This window comes from Fukomys damarensis, unplaced genomic scaffold, assembly GCF_012274545.1.
Source record: "Fukomys damarensis isolate Sample0158 unplaced genomic scaffold, DMR_v1.0_HiC HiC_scaffold_15, whole genome shotgun sequence".
Taxonomy (NCBI): domain Eukaryota; kingdom Metazoa; phylum Chordata; class Mammalia; order Rodentia; family Bathyergidae; genus Fukomys; species Fukomys damarensis.
In genome coordinates this window covers 3,816,103-3,830,497 of record NW_022900927.1, presented here as the reverse complement: position 1 = coordinate 3,830,497, position 14,395 = coordinate 3,816,103, and the positions used below count along the sequence as shown (strand labels likewise).

Below are 14,395 nucleotides of genomic sequence, written 5' to 3'. Positions count from 1 at the left end.
GTGATCCTCCTGCCTCAGCCTCCCGAGTGCTGGGATTACAGGCATGTACCACCATGCCCAGCTTCACCTTTGTCTTCAAGAGGTTTCCACAGTGGTTATTCCTAAGGCCCTCAACCACTGCCTTTTTAGAGATAAGATATAATCTCTTTGTGACCATGGTTAATCACCTTTGTCTTCAAGAGGTTTCCACAGTGGTTTTTCCTAAGGCCCTCAACCACTGCCTTTTTAGAGATAAGATATAATCTCTTTGTGACCATGGTTATGTGATGTCTCTAATGTGTCCTGGAAGAATTTCTAATGATCCTCTGGGTTTCCTCAAGTGTGAGTTGACTGCTGCCCATTTGCTAGGGGGTATTTTCTCATAAGTGTCCAAGTACGTATAGTGGATGCACTGTGGGTGCTCTTTCATCACAGTTCTAAGTTCATTCCTGCCATTAATGTTGTGTAAGTGTGTGTATGACTGAGTTAAATTGAAGTAAAGGAAAACCTGTTTCTCTCCTGTCCCCCAATAAAGCCTCTTGAGAATAGTCTACATAACTTTTTTTTTTCAGTACTGGGGATCCAACTCAGGTCTGTGCACTTGCCAGGCAGGCGGCAGAACCCCTGAGCTAAATCTCCAGCCCACTCTGGTTTTCTTACTAATAGCCTTATGTAAGTAATATGAAGTTTTTTTTATTGTTTTATTCATTTATTTTTGCATGGTATCAGTGACAGAACCCAAGATCTTTGTGCTGAGCTGTATCCCTAGTTCTTTTTCAGTTTTTTTTTTTTATTTAAATTTTGAGACAGGTTCTCTCTAAATTGCCCAGGCTAGGCTTGAATTTGTGATCTTCCTGCCTCAGTCTCTTGAGTACTGTGATTATAGATGTGTGCCATGAAAGTAATAATTTTGTGTCTAAAACTTGTATGAATTAAAGGCTGGGGATTTAGCTTAGTGGTTCTGCTGCCTGCCTCACAAGTGCAAGGTCCCAAGTTTTATCCCTGGTACCAAAAAAAAAAGTATGACTTAGAGGTACACAGGTACAGTGGACCTTGACTTACGAACTCAGTTTGTTCTTGAGGCATGATTGTAACTCAGGTGGTCCAATTGAAGGCTCATGCTCCTTCCAACACAGCCTTCAATGTCTCTCTCTTATATAAAGGCAGATATCAGTGTCCTTCGAGAGACATTGGCCCAGGATTTCTCATTTAACCCCACACAGGAAAGTATGCTGTAATGTCCTGAACTCTTTTAAAGCTTAAATCTGTATCTGAGATCATCTGGAAGCACAAGCAGCCAGCGTTTGGGTTTTAACTGAAGACTGTTTGTAAGTTAAAACTAAAAGGCAGTTGTAACCCAAGTTTGTATGTCAGGCTGGTCGTAATATGAGGGTAGACAGAATTTTAAGTTAGTATTTAACCATTTTAGCCAGGTGTGGTGGCTCATGCTTATAATCCTGGGCTCCGTTAAAGGCCAGCGTGGAATACATACTGTAGAAATCCAAAGGGACTGAACTTAAAGCCAGTCATTGACCTCAGGAATGATAATTGGGCATGGTGGTACATACCTGTTACCCCAGCTACTAAGGAGGCTCAGGAGAAGAATTACAAGATCGAGGCCAGCAAGGGCAGCTTGGTGAGATCCTGTCTCAAAAAAGAGAGAGAACTCAGGAAGGGCATTTTGGAATGCTGGAGTGTTAGAGAACATTTCCAGCTATAAATACTAATTAAGCAATGTGCCTTTGTATTTCGGGGAATAGAATTTATTTTCTTCTATCTATAATTTCAATTTAAAATTCCCAAGTGAGGCTTATAGCATAATGGAAAGAATGTGGAAGTCCCAGTTCTGCTTCTTCATTTGCTAGATGTGGGTAGTATTAGAACTGCTGGGGATTAGAGCACACACTGTGACGATACGTGCCCCCACATATTTTATCAGAAGGAAGTCTAGGATCTTCCTCTTGGAGCTTCTTTTTCCTCCTTAATTGTCAGAGATCCTCTAAGGATATAGGCAGTGCAGGAGGAGAGGCGGTCAGTCCAGTCTCCACACCCACTGGGGAAGACCCTACACGGTACTCCTGAAGACAGAGCCTCTGTGTGTGGCCCGTGGGTAATGCCCACTTCTATGTCTGCCCCTCTGGTGCATTCTGAAGCAGTGCATTCTGCTTGGCTCTCAAGTCACCCTTCTTATATTCCCAGAGCACAGCTTCTAGCATTTTGCTTCTTTAGGCTCTTGCATAGCCATTTTCCTGGTGTCAGGTGGCCTAGAAAGCACTATTTCAGTGCCTACCTCTTCACAGACCAAGGACCCCTAACTCCCTTTCCTCCAGAACTCACTCTTTGGAATCAGGTGGTTGGCCTCTTTTCCAGACTCCAGCAGTTTCCATTTCTCCTTTTCCCAGACATTAAGTTAACACATTCATGATGGTGCCTTAATTTGTATCTTACTGCCCTGTGGCTCTGACCATGGTAGTACAAATCACCCAGAGGGACAACCATGCATGTGCCACACTGGTGGTTCAAGCTGGCAGGAATGTGGTAATCACCCATCCATCCGGAGGCTCTCCCCAGTGACTCACACGTGTCTTAGCCTCCCAGGGAAGACTCCCTGAGGGATTCAAGGTACCCCACTGTACCTTTGTTTCATGGGATAGGAACAGGAGCAAGGGCCTCCCATTTATAATGATTTGGGGTGATCATTGGCATACAAACCTGTGGTGAGTATCCTTATCATTAAAATTGTCTCATCACACTGTGTTATTGTGAAGATGAGATGAGATGGTGTCAGGAAAGTTCAAGGAGCCACAGGAATGTTATACCATTATTGTCCTGCTATTTCCTGTTGAAATATCTTTAAAGACTGTGTATGGGACTCAGGACTAATGTTCTTACCCCGATTTTCTTTTCTGGCCTCCTTTCTAAACTCACCACCCTTTCACTGTGTGTTAGCTCAATCAGTCTTTCCTAAAATTAGCTTTCTTTCTCACTGGACTTCTAGAAACACCATAATTTTGTGTAAAGTGCCTTTTTCCTGCCTGCCTAAGTCGCACATCAGTGTCTCCCTTTAACGGATATGCTGGGCACTGTGGCGCAGACCTGTAATCCCAGCCCACAGGCAGCAGAGACAGAAGGATTGCAATGAGTTCGAGGCAGCCTGGACTACATAGTTAGGACTTGTCTCAAAAACAAAACAAAACAACAAATTTATACCTTCCTTGAAACCTGAATGCAAATTAAATTCACCATGAAGTGGGTTCAGAGAACCTTGTTTTTCTCCTCAGCACATACTATGCTGTTTGTTGTCATTGGTTTAATGTGTTCCTTCTGTGGAACCAGCAGCAGTACTAGAGAATATCTACTCTCTTTATCCCTAAAAAGTTTAGGCCTTGTGTTTTTAGTTCTCAGAGCTTGTCCTGCTTCCCTGTATTGGTCCTACAGGTACAGTGATCTATGAAATCATAAGCATAGTTGAAAGATAAGCTGAGTTGGTTTTCTTCTCTCCTCCTGAAAGAAAATTTTGTGTAGTTTTGTATCAGTAAATGTCTGCTTCTTTTTCCAGGATATCATTGTTACTATACTTGAACAATAGAAATACATAAGACTATACTGTATCATCCTGCCAACTAACAATAAATTAAATACATGTTGATCATTGGTGATAAATACTGAGTGTTACAGAAGAATGTTTGTTTGCTTTTTGAGACAGGGTCACCCTCTGTAATTTAAACTGGCCTTGAACTCACTTTGTAGCCCAGGTTGGCCTCAAACTGGTGTCAATCCTCCTGCCTCAGCCTTCTGAGTGCTAGGATTACAGGCATGTGCCACCACACCCAGCAGCAGAAGACCTGAATTGGTGTGTTTTTTGAAGCTGTTACTAAACCTTGAGTCACACTATTTAAACATAATGGTGACCTCTAGTGGTTACTCAGTACTCTGTTTGCAAGGTCAGTAGTCCCCAGGTTAAAACCATTGCTGTATAATGATCAGCAGCAAGTAGTTTAGTTTTTTTCTTAGGATCTCTTGTAGGATTTGGAAGTTATAAAGGAGATGTCATATGTAAGGCTGTGAGCGTCCATTCCAGTACTTTAATGTCTTTCAAAATTACTTTGATTTTATACATAAAATTATTTCTATAAACAAAATAATGAAATAGTAAAACTATGGAATAACTCATCAGTACTTCACTCTAAATGGTTTCATATCCCATCTAATCCTTGTAATTGTATGTAAAGACTTTTTGCATACATAGTTGTAATCATATTTGTGCACACTTTTGTGTTCATTTTATCACTTATTTCACTTAGACCAAAGTTTCTGTCTGCATGGTCTACAGGTTTATTCCATCTTTGCTTTTAGCTTTTCCTTTCCATGTCATTGAAACCAGGCATACTTTACTCAAAACCCAGGAACTCATATCATAGCAGCCCTGATTGTTTCTGAGATCTGCTTGAAATGTGGAACCCTGGACATGGAATAATTTACCTGTGGGTGGCATCTTGCCTGCTCTGCTTTGGTCACATAGATGGTTAAATAATGCCCATCCTGGACACCTTCCCACTTCTCCTTACTGGGGCCTGAGGTACATTGTTTCCTGCCCCACCTGTAATAAATCATCCCTGGCAAGTAAGCTAAGGTTGGAATAAGCCTTCCAAAATTATTTAATCCATCCAGGATACAGTTTCTTTTCTTTTATCCCCAAATAAGTGGACCCTTGACTTATGAATTTAGTTTGTTTGTGAGGACTGGTCATAAACTCATGTTGGTCAATTAAAGGCTCAGGCTTCTCTACACAGCCTTCAAAGTCGCTCTCCTGTATAATAGCAGATCTCAGTGTCCTGAGACATTGGCTCAGGATTTCTCAGTTAGCCCCCCACAGGAAAGGTTGTAATATTCCTTACTGAACACTTTATGGGTTAAATCTGTATCTGAGACCATCTGGAAGCACAAGCAGCCAGCATTCGGGTTGTAACTGAAGACTTTGTAAGTTAAAACTAAAATTCTAGTTGTAACCCAAGTTGTTCATATGTCAGGCTGGTTGTAACTTGAGGGTCCACTCTACTTGTATCTGTTAATTTACCAATTAGTTTGAGGGAAAATGAAAGAAGATAATTGATTTAGGAGGCTGGAAAATCCTGCTCATAATGTCATAATTTATCTAGGAGGCTGAAAACGGTATGTGATTGTACCTTATTTTGTTTTTGTTTTTGTTTTTTGGTACCGGGGATTGAACTCGGGTCCTTGTGCTTGCAAGGCAGGCCACCAAACCACTGAGCTAAATCTCCGGCCCGATTATACCTTATTTTGATGTCATGAATTTCAAATTAAGAAAATCCAATATAGTTTGTATTTTATTCCTTACACTTAGCTATTTCCTCATTGTTCTGCAGTGAACATCTATATACTTAGAAAAAGAACATTTCTAAATTATAGAAAACATATACTCATTCAGAGAGCCTATGGGGAAATACACAGATCATCCTAAATCTCATCGCTTACAGATATTTTTTATTGTAGTCATTTCTAGTTTTTCCAGGGCACGTATAAATATATTTGTAGCCAGGTATGGGGGCTCACTCCTGTGTATTGGGAGGCTAACACAGGAGGATCACAAATTTGAAGCTACTAGACCTTGTCTCATAATAAAAAGTGAAAAGAGCTGGAGATGTGCCATGGGTAGAGCACCTCTGAGCTCACTTCTTAGTACAACCACGCCCCAAAGTATATATATGTTTTATAATAAAATTTTTATATTTATATATTACAAAATATATTTTATAATTATGTCTATATAAAATATATGGCATGTATATTTATAAATTTTAATATTTAAAATCTCCAGGACCCAGAAATAAAAATTTATAAAATGCGTAGAATGAGTGAATGTTCACAGTTCAAAGAGATTAAATATGAGGTTTCTTTATTAAGTATTCAGCTCCGAGGAATTCATTTTACTTTTTTTTTTTTTTACCTTTTTAAGACAACCTCATATGAACTCAAAGCAGATATATTAGCATTTGTATCACAGTTCTGTCAGAAGTCTGTTGCCTTGTGGTTTGGACACCTGAGAAATACTCACTGGAGATACTTGTCAGCCACTTATTAGAATTGCACATTGATATTTTGGCCTCATTTCTGACAAACTACAAAGAAATGGCTGTCATAATATTAGAGCCCAAAGAGACCTGGTTTGCTCAGATGACTGAATTCTCTCAGGAACTGAGAACCCTGGGTCAGTGTTGCTCAGTGCAGCGCCTTCTGTCTCCAGCCACTCTTCATCGTGTTACTTTCTGCGTTCTTGTATCTGCAGGATTTTGTCTTCTACTTCTAAATCATTGGAGAAGGGAGGTTTGGTGTCTGTAATAAAAATTTTTCTATCTTCAAAGAAAAAAGGCAATGATTTTCTTTCACTTTTATTGAGGCTCCATCATTGGTATTGTGCCGTGAAGCAAGCTGCTGAGTGTCACGTGGCTCCAGGGTCTTATCAGAGACCTTGTGTGCTATTGTCTAGTAGTTTGAGCTTTGGTAATTTCTATCTAATTGTGACTGGAAACATTCATTTTCTCCAGTTTTTTCCCAAACAGATGGGGCAACTCCTACTTCTGCCTACCATTTCTTTGAAGTAATTTTCACTCTTAGACCACATTATTATCTTTTCTATTCTAGTTAATTACATTAAAAACATGAAACAAAAGCAAGGTGAAGGGGGGATATTGAAAAAATACATTTTTTATCTATAATTTTTGAAATGATAGTAATTGATATTTATTTTCTCCCTTTTAATTATTAACTACTTTTTTTTTTAAACTACTGTGGATGCATCAGTTACCGAACAGAGTGGCGTAGTGTCTTCTTGCAGAGCTGCTTATTTAATCAAATAACAATTGATAGATAATTCAGTTGTACATTCATTAAGACCCCAAAATGACAATAAAAGTTAGTGTTTTGAAACTTGGTGCTCTATGAGATGCTATTTTCTTTTTTTCCTGTTAAGTTTATTGATACTTTTTAAGTATACAATACAGTTAATTCATCATTGGGATCTTGTACCTTTACATGATGTAGCTTGGTTCCTATTTTTTCCCTATACCCCTGCCCTCCCTTCACACCCTCACCCCCTCTACCTTTCCCTATTTACAAAGAGTTTGTTTTCATTTTTTCTTTTCCCTTCTTTCCTTTCCCCTACCCTTCCCGCCCCCACTCCTTTATCTCTTACTTCCTATTTCACATTATCAGTTATACAATTTGAACCTTATTTACAGTTTTAGTTTTTCATACCAGAGAAATAATTTGGTATTTACACATGTGTGTCCTATTTATTTGGGACAATATTTTCTTTGTGCCTATTTACAAGCAAAATAGCTCATGTATACTACTAGTCTGATTTCCTTCCAGTATATATCATCTGATCATATCATCATAGAAATAAAAATAGCCTTCTGCTATTTTGTGTTCTCCATTTAAAGTTAATTGGAGTAGCTGGGTATGGTGGTGTACACCTGTAATCCCAGCACTCGGGAGGCTGAGCCAGGAGAATTACCATAAGTTTGAGGCCAGTCTGAGCTACACAGTGAGCTCAAGACCAGTCCAAACTACATAGCAAAACCCTACCTCAAAAGACAAAAACAAAAAAATTTTCCACAGACTTGTATCTTTAAAAAGTAATGAGACTGGGCCAGGGATTTAGCTCAGTGGTTCTACTCCCTGCCTTGCAAGCAGAAGGTCCTGAGTTCGATCTCTGGTACCAAAAAAAAAAAGTAAACACCCTGTGTACGGGGTTCATACCTGTAATCATAGCACTCTGAGAGATGCTGGAGCAGGATGAGCTCAAGTCTAGACTTAGCCTGGGCCATTTACTCTTTCATTGAAAGTCACTCAAGGAAAAAAAATGAAGAGCTCAAAGCCTTCAAAGGTTTGTTGTGAGGAATAAGTAAGAGAAAATCTGAAAACTGTTGTACTGTGCCCATACAAAGCAGAAACTTACTGTGAGCTTTTATTATAGACCAGGGGTTGGTAAATGTTTTTTGTAAAGGGCCAGATGGTATTTGAGACTTTGAAAACATACAGTTCCCATCACAGCCTTTACAGTGTGAGAGCAGTCATCGAAGCTATGTAAATGGCTGAGCCTGGCTATTCCAGTAAGTCTGTTGCGAAAAAGACAGTTGCCATATTGGGTCCACGGGCTCTCCTTTGTTGACCCCTGTTCAAGACTAATAAAACTAACATGAAAGAGGAATGGAAAATATTGTGAATTCAACATAATCCTCATGTTAAATGGATTATCAAGAGATATTTAGATTGATTAAAAATTTAATTTAGATCAAATTAAATCAGTGGTTGGGGATTTAGATCAGTGGTTCTGGTGCCTGCCAAGTATAAGGACCCGAGTTAAATCCCTCGTACCAAAAAAAAAATAATAATAATTTTCAACCTCAGACATTTAAAATTTTCAGTGTCTGAAACATATTCTACTCAATTTTGTCACGAGAATCTTGGCTACCAGGAACCATCAAAAACAAGCATTTCTAAGCAGAGTGTGGTGGCACATGCCTGTAATCCCAGCACTCAGAAGGCTGAGGCAGGAGGATCACTGTGAGTTCTAGACCAGCCTTGGCTACATAGCGAGTTCCAGGTCAGTCTCAACTACATAGTGAGACCCTGTCTCAACCCCACCCCACCTCTGAAAAAACAAGCATTTCTAGATTCATAAATACATGTTAGTACAGAGCATCCTAAAATACATTCTTCCTTCTCACCATAAACACATTATGTAAAAATAATCTAGGGCCAGGCATATTATTCAGTGGTAGAGTACTTACCAAGCTTATTTGTGGCTCTTGGTCCAATCCTCAGTTCTGCAAAAAATAGCAACAAAAGGCTGGGGATTTAGCTTAGCAGCACCATGCCTGCCTCACAAGTGCAAGGTCCTGAGTTGGATTCCCACTACAAAACAAAACAAAACAAACAAAAATATCTTAATCTTGGTTGCGCATGATGCATGCCCTATAATCCCAGCACTGGAGAGGGTCAGGCAGGAGTATTGGAACAAGTTTGAGGTCAGCATGGATTACATAGTGAGTTCAAGGCCAGCCTAAATTGGATAGTAAGTCCCTGTCTCCAAAAAAAAAATCTAACCTTAAAAAAATATTTTTTTATTATACCCTGTGGTTTTCTGGGTCAAGAATCGTGCCCAGCTGTGTCAGTGACTATTTGCTCTCCAGGTTGCTTCCCTGGACCATTTAAGAGGGCTCTTTCATGGGTCTTACAGGAAGGTTGAGCCCGGTTGAGCCTGTATTATAGTTGGACTTTATATTTATTTATTTTTGGCTTTTTGAGACAGGATCTTGCTATGTAGTTCAGGCTGGCCTCAAACCCGTGGCAGTCCTCCTGCCTCAGGCTCCTACAATGTGCCGCTAGCACTCCTGGAGTGCTAGAATTACAGGTGTACACCACCATGACCAGCCCATTTTTTACAAAAGGTATGACATTGTCATTATGAATCTCAGTTCCTGTAATACCTTGATGTTGTCAGCCCTTTCTAGGGTACATAGAACTGTTGCTTCTACTACCCAGTTGGCTATGCTTTGAGTCTGGTGTGTGTTTTTTTGTTTTTGTTTTTTATATAAATTGATTCTCAACAGGAGTCTGGAGCCCTCGCTGCATAGGTGTAGCACTTTGTGCATAGATGACATCTTACTGTATTGGGCATTTAATTTGCTATATAAAAGCTGCCTTTCTGGCCACCACTAAGAGCTGTTTTAGGAACTTAAAATATGACTAAGAAGAAAATTCTGCTATGTATAATAATAGGAATGAACCTGGAGGACATTACACTAAGTGAAATAAATGTCACATAAGGATAAATATGAGGTATCTGAAATAGACTGATAGAGAATAAAATGATGATCGCCAGAACATATGGGGAGAAATGGGAAATTGTTATTCAACAAGTACTTTCAATTGTGCAGGAAGTGTTTTTCTTCTGCTTATGCCCCACTTCCCTAGATTCTCGATTAGACCGTGGGTATGGGGATAACTATCCATAGAGATAGCGTGGTGAAGGCAGTGGGAAAGCGGGTAGGCTTGACTGCAGCTAAGTTTGCATGACAAGCCCCTGTTTTGCTTGCCTTGTGTGTGTATTTGGAGTGACTCACACTGTGGCAGCTGAAACAACTCAGGCAATTCTCTTTCACTGTTTCAATTAGGGGGTCATATGCTTGTATCCCATGTCCCTGTCACCTCCAGGCCTTGGAATCTTTACTATAGGTTTTTTACTTTTTCTCCTGCTAGCCTATTGTTAGTTGTAACACTGAGATGATATTTTTTGGCCTGGGCGTCTTTCCATTTCTCTCTCTCTCTCTCTCTCTCTCTCTCTCTCTCTCTCTCTCACACACACACACACACACACACACACTTTCCATCATATAAATATATATGCTCTCTCCAACCCTTTACTGTAGATGGGGTATAGTACTGACCTCACTGTTAAGAGAATAAAGTGCTCAAGGAACAGTAGTTGTTATTGGATAACCATCTTTCAAATTTCCTTTTCTAGAAACTGATTCAGCAGTACATAAAGAACATAGAAACCAGACACCTGCTCCAGCTGCAGCTCAAACTTCGGCTCCCTCTAAGTACCACCGAAGTCGATCTGGAGGAGCCAGGGATGAACGATACCGATCAGGTAAGAAGGAGCTGAAGAGTTCTAGCTAAAGAGTTTTGTGTGTGTTTGTTTGTTTTTGGTGGTACCAGGGATCGAACTCAGGACCTTGCTCTTGCGAGGCAGGCACAGTGCCACTGAGCTAAATCTCCAGCCCTCAGCTGAAGAGTTTTTACTGACTGCAGTAGGGACTGTGTTTCTCCTGAGAGCTTCTAATGGTTGTCTTTGATTTTTGAGGCACCAAAGGTCCAAATTGATTCATTCATTTATTATATATTTAGTTCCTACTATGTATCAAGGGTAGTAGATGCTTGATTTTGGGGGGGAATACAACAGCAAATAAGACCATTTCTTCTATTTAACAAGTTGAAGAAAAGGAGCCAGACAAACACAAAGACAATGTGAATAAGTACAAGTGGAAGCTCAGGTCATGTGGGTTTACTGTGAGGGCCAGTGGACTTTTTGAAGACGGAGGTCCTTCTTTGTTTGCAGACCTGCTTTTTTATTTTTGGTACCAGGGATCAAATTCACGAACTTGCATTTGTGAGGTAGGCGTGGTGCCGCAGAGCTAAATCCCTTTAGCTCTTTTTTCTTTTTAAGCCAAGGGCTTCCTATTTCCATGCTGGTCTCAAATTTGTGGGCTCAAGTGATATCTTGCCTCAGCCTCCCAAGTTGATGGGAATATAGGCATGTATACTTCCATGCCTGGCTGTAGAGCTGTTGATTAACAAGTGCCCCTTAACAAGTAGAGCTGGAAAAAAACTCGACATTGAAATTTTGAATGAATACTCAGTTTTATTTCTTCTAACCCAGAAAATGCCCATTTGGAAGGAGAAAAGCAAGGTGTGCTGTGCCTGGCAGTGGGAGCATGCTCCTACTTACTCTGTGCCCAGAACCACTCATTTGCCAGGCATGGTGGTGCACGCCTGTAATCTCAGCACTCAGGAGGCTGAGGCAGGAGAATCACTGTGAGTTCGAGGCCAGCCTGGCCTACATAGTGAGACCTTTTTTCACAGAACAAAAAACAAAACTACTCAGCTATCAGTACCAGATATACCACTCTGATTAGTAGTGAAAAAAATTACAGAGCCCCAGTAGGATATGGGGCATAGAATGCCTTTCTGATGCCCATTTTCTGCCTACTGTGTGGAGTAGTCTCTCCAGCACACTTTGTGCCTTTAAATGGCAGAATTATAATGAAAGACTAGAATATTAATCTCCTCTCTTCAGTTTTATCTCCCTTTTATGCTGTCCTTTCTTTTCTTTAAAAAAAAAAAATTATTGTGATGCCAGGAATTGAACCTAGGGCCTCTTGCTAGGAAAGTGCCATACCCAATGAGCTCCGTCCCCAGTCCACCTTAACCTTTTCTTTCTTGAATTGAAAAACAGTGTAAATCACATTTTAGAAACTGCTTTAGAGAAGTGAGGAAAAGACACAATTATAGAGTTCCTCAACCTTTTTTTGAGCAGATTCTACTGGGTGTATATTTTTGCATGCTAGAAGAGAGGACGAGGGACTTTTGGTCAGAAAAAAAAATTAAGGTTGCACACCACACCAGATCCTTTTTCCCTTTATACTTAATCTCATCTTGAGTTATCAGGAGAGAGTTGTTCAGAGAATAAGACATCTAAGCAAAGTCATGTCAGGTCACAGTTAGATGGACAGTAGCACCAGGTAGATGGTAGACCCAAAAGTAGTTCACCATGGCCAGAATTTAGAATGCAAGGGCCTAGCCAAATATGGTGGCTCACACCTATAACTCCAGCACTCTGGGAGGCTGAGGCAGGAGGACTGTAAATTCAAGCCCGCCCTTGGCAATTTAGTGACTTAGACCCTGACTCAAAATTAATCAAAAGAATTGTGGATGTAGCTCATTGCAAAGGCCCTGTGTTTAATCCCCAGTGTTGCAAAAAGAAAGGAAGAAAAAAGAGAAAAAGTTCAGTGCCAGAAAGAAGCAGAAGAAGCTTAAAAGGATTACTGGAAACCAAATTGTCCCCACCCCGCCTTGAGACAGCGTCTCACCATGTAGTTCAGGCTGGACTTGAACTGACTATGTAGCCCAGGCTGGTCTCGAACTCAGTGATTTTCGTCCCTCAGTGTCCTGAATGCCAGGATTATAGGGGGTGCACCACTATGCCCTGCCTTAGAAGCCAAATTCTGAGGAGTATTTAATGACTCTGAAAGTTTTCAGCAGAGCAATAAACTAATCAGACTTCTGTTTGTTCTAGTTGTTAAGCTCTGGTGGCAGACTGCATGCTTCACCCCGCCTATGTCCCAGTGGCTAAGTAGATATTTGGAGAAAAGGAATATAAGTAATTACTAGAGAATAGGTTAAAGGGAGGTAAGAATGGAAGCAGTAAAGTATATGCTCTTGTTGCCAAGACCCCAGCTGTGAATTTCATAGGCCAGGTTCAGGTTTAGCAGCAGCATGTTCTAGTCAGTCCAGAAGGGTTTTAGCTTTTAGAACTCTTTAATTTCTGGCCCCCGAGAGTGGTTGTACACCCCTCCCTGTTTTTCTTTTTCTTTGTTTGTTATAGCATATAATAAAAGGATTAATAAGGAACCAGAAAGATGCTTCTCTGTGTGTTGTGTTCAAGATGATCCCATCCGTCCATCTGGGCATGTGTCTGTCTGTCTGTCTGTCTGTCTATGTATCAAGCTCCTTTTTAAATTTTCACCTATAAAACCTCAGCAGTGGTCTCCAGACCCTGTTCTTTTGTACCAGTTCTTTCATATTACAACAATTATTAGAACATACAGTCTGAATCAGATACTGGTCAGCAGGCTGTGGAGACAGGTAGAATGGTACTGGTAAGAATTTAATGGTCAGGTGGAAATTTTTCTTGTACTAGTGAGAAATAAGACAAGGAGCAGAGGTGAAATAGGAAAGAAAAAAATAATTAAGATAATACCCTAAATATGCTGAAAGCTGTGAGAATATTACAATACTCTCCTGAAGAAGAATATAAAAGAAGCATGCAAGCATAGATTTCAGTGAAAACCACACTTTTCGATAAAGGAGTTGCTCAGCTAAATCACAAATGAAAGCTCAGTACACTGGGGAAATGACCACCTCAGAATTCTGTCTTCTCTGGAACCAGCAGCTGCTGCAGAGGAAGAGCAGATAAGTTTTGGGGTTGATGGGAGCCAAACTTCCATTTTTGTGTCACTGTAGTCATAGGATGGTTTACATTTACTTGTCCTGTGCCAACATTGCCTAAGAATCTAAGGCAGTGATGGTGAACCTTTTAAAGACAGAGTACCCAAAGTGCAACTCAAAGCCCACTTATTGCTTATCGCTTATTGCCTACACTGCAATTAAACCTGAATACTGAGGTTTTGGTTTAGCGGGGGGAAACTGTTATTCATTACTTAGCTGCTGGGGTGACTTGGCTGGTGTGGCAACAGAGAGGGTTCTGCATGCCTGCTGCAGCATGAGTGGTATAGATTTGCCACCACTGACCGAGGGTATGTTTAGTAAAACTTGTAAAAATTCAGAATAAAGTGTTGGGTACATAGGAAAGTTTAATAATAATGTTGGTGAATATACTTGAAAAACCCATCTTATATGGTGGGTGCTTATTAACACCTGCATTTCAGACAGTCAAAATCAAATCTAAGTAGACTTTGTGTTTCAGGTTTCAGACATAGCTGTAAGAGCTTCTATTTATTCAGAGTTCACAGACTCTGACTTGATTCTTTCTTTGTGCTTAGCCAAGAGAGGCCTTATATTTCAAAATGCTGCTTATTTAGTACTT

General features: G+C 40.3%; 1 protein-coding gene across 1 annotated transcript in view; it reads left to right on the top strand.

Annotated features, from left to right (window-relative positions):
* Positions 1-14,395, top strand: part of Dip2b (disco interacting protein 2 homolog B) — a 140,722-nt gene that overhangs the window by 12,922 nt on the left and 113,405 nt on the right. The window contains exon 3 of the mRNA XM_033763889.1: positions 10,532-10,660. Within this exon, the coding sequence (XP_033619780.1) occupies positions 10,532-10,660 (129 nt within the window). The remainder of the gene's footprint in view (positions 1-10,531; positions 10,661-14,395) is intronic.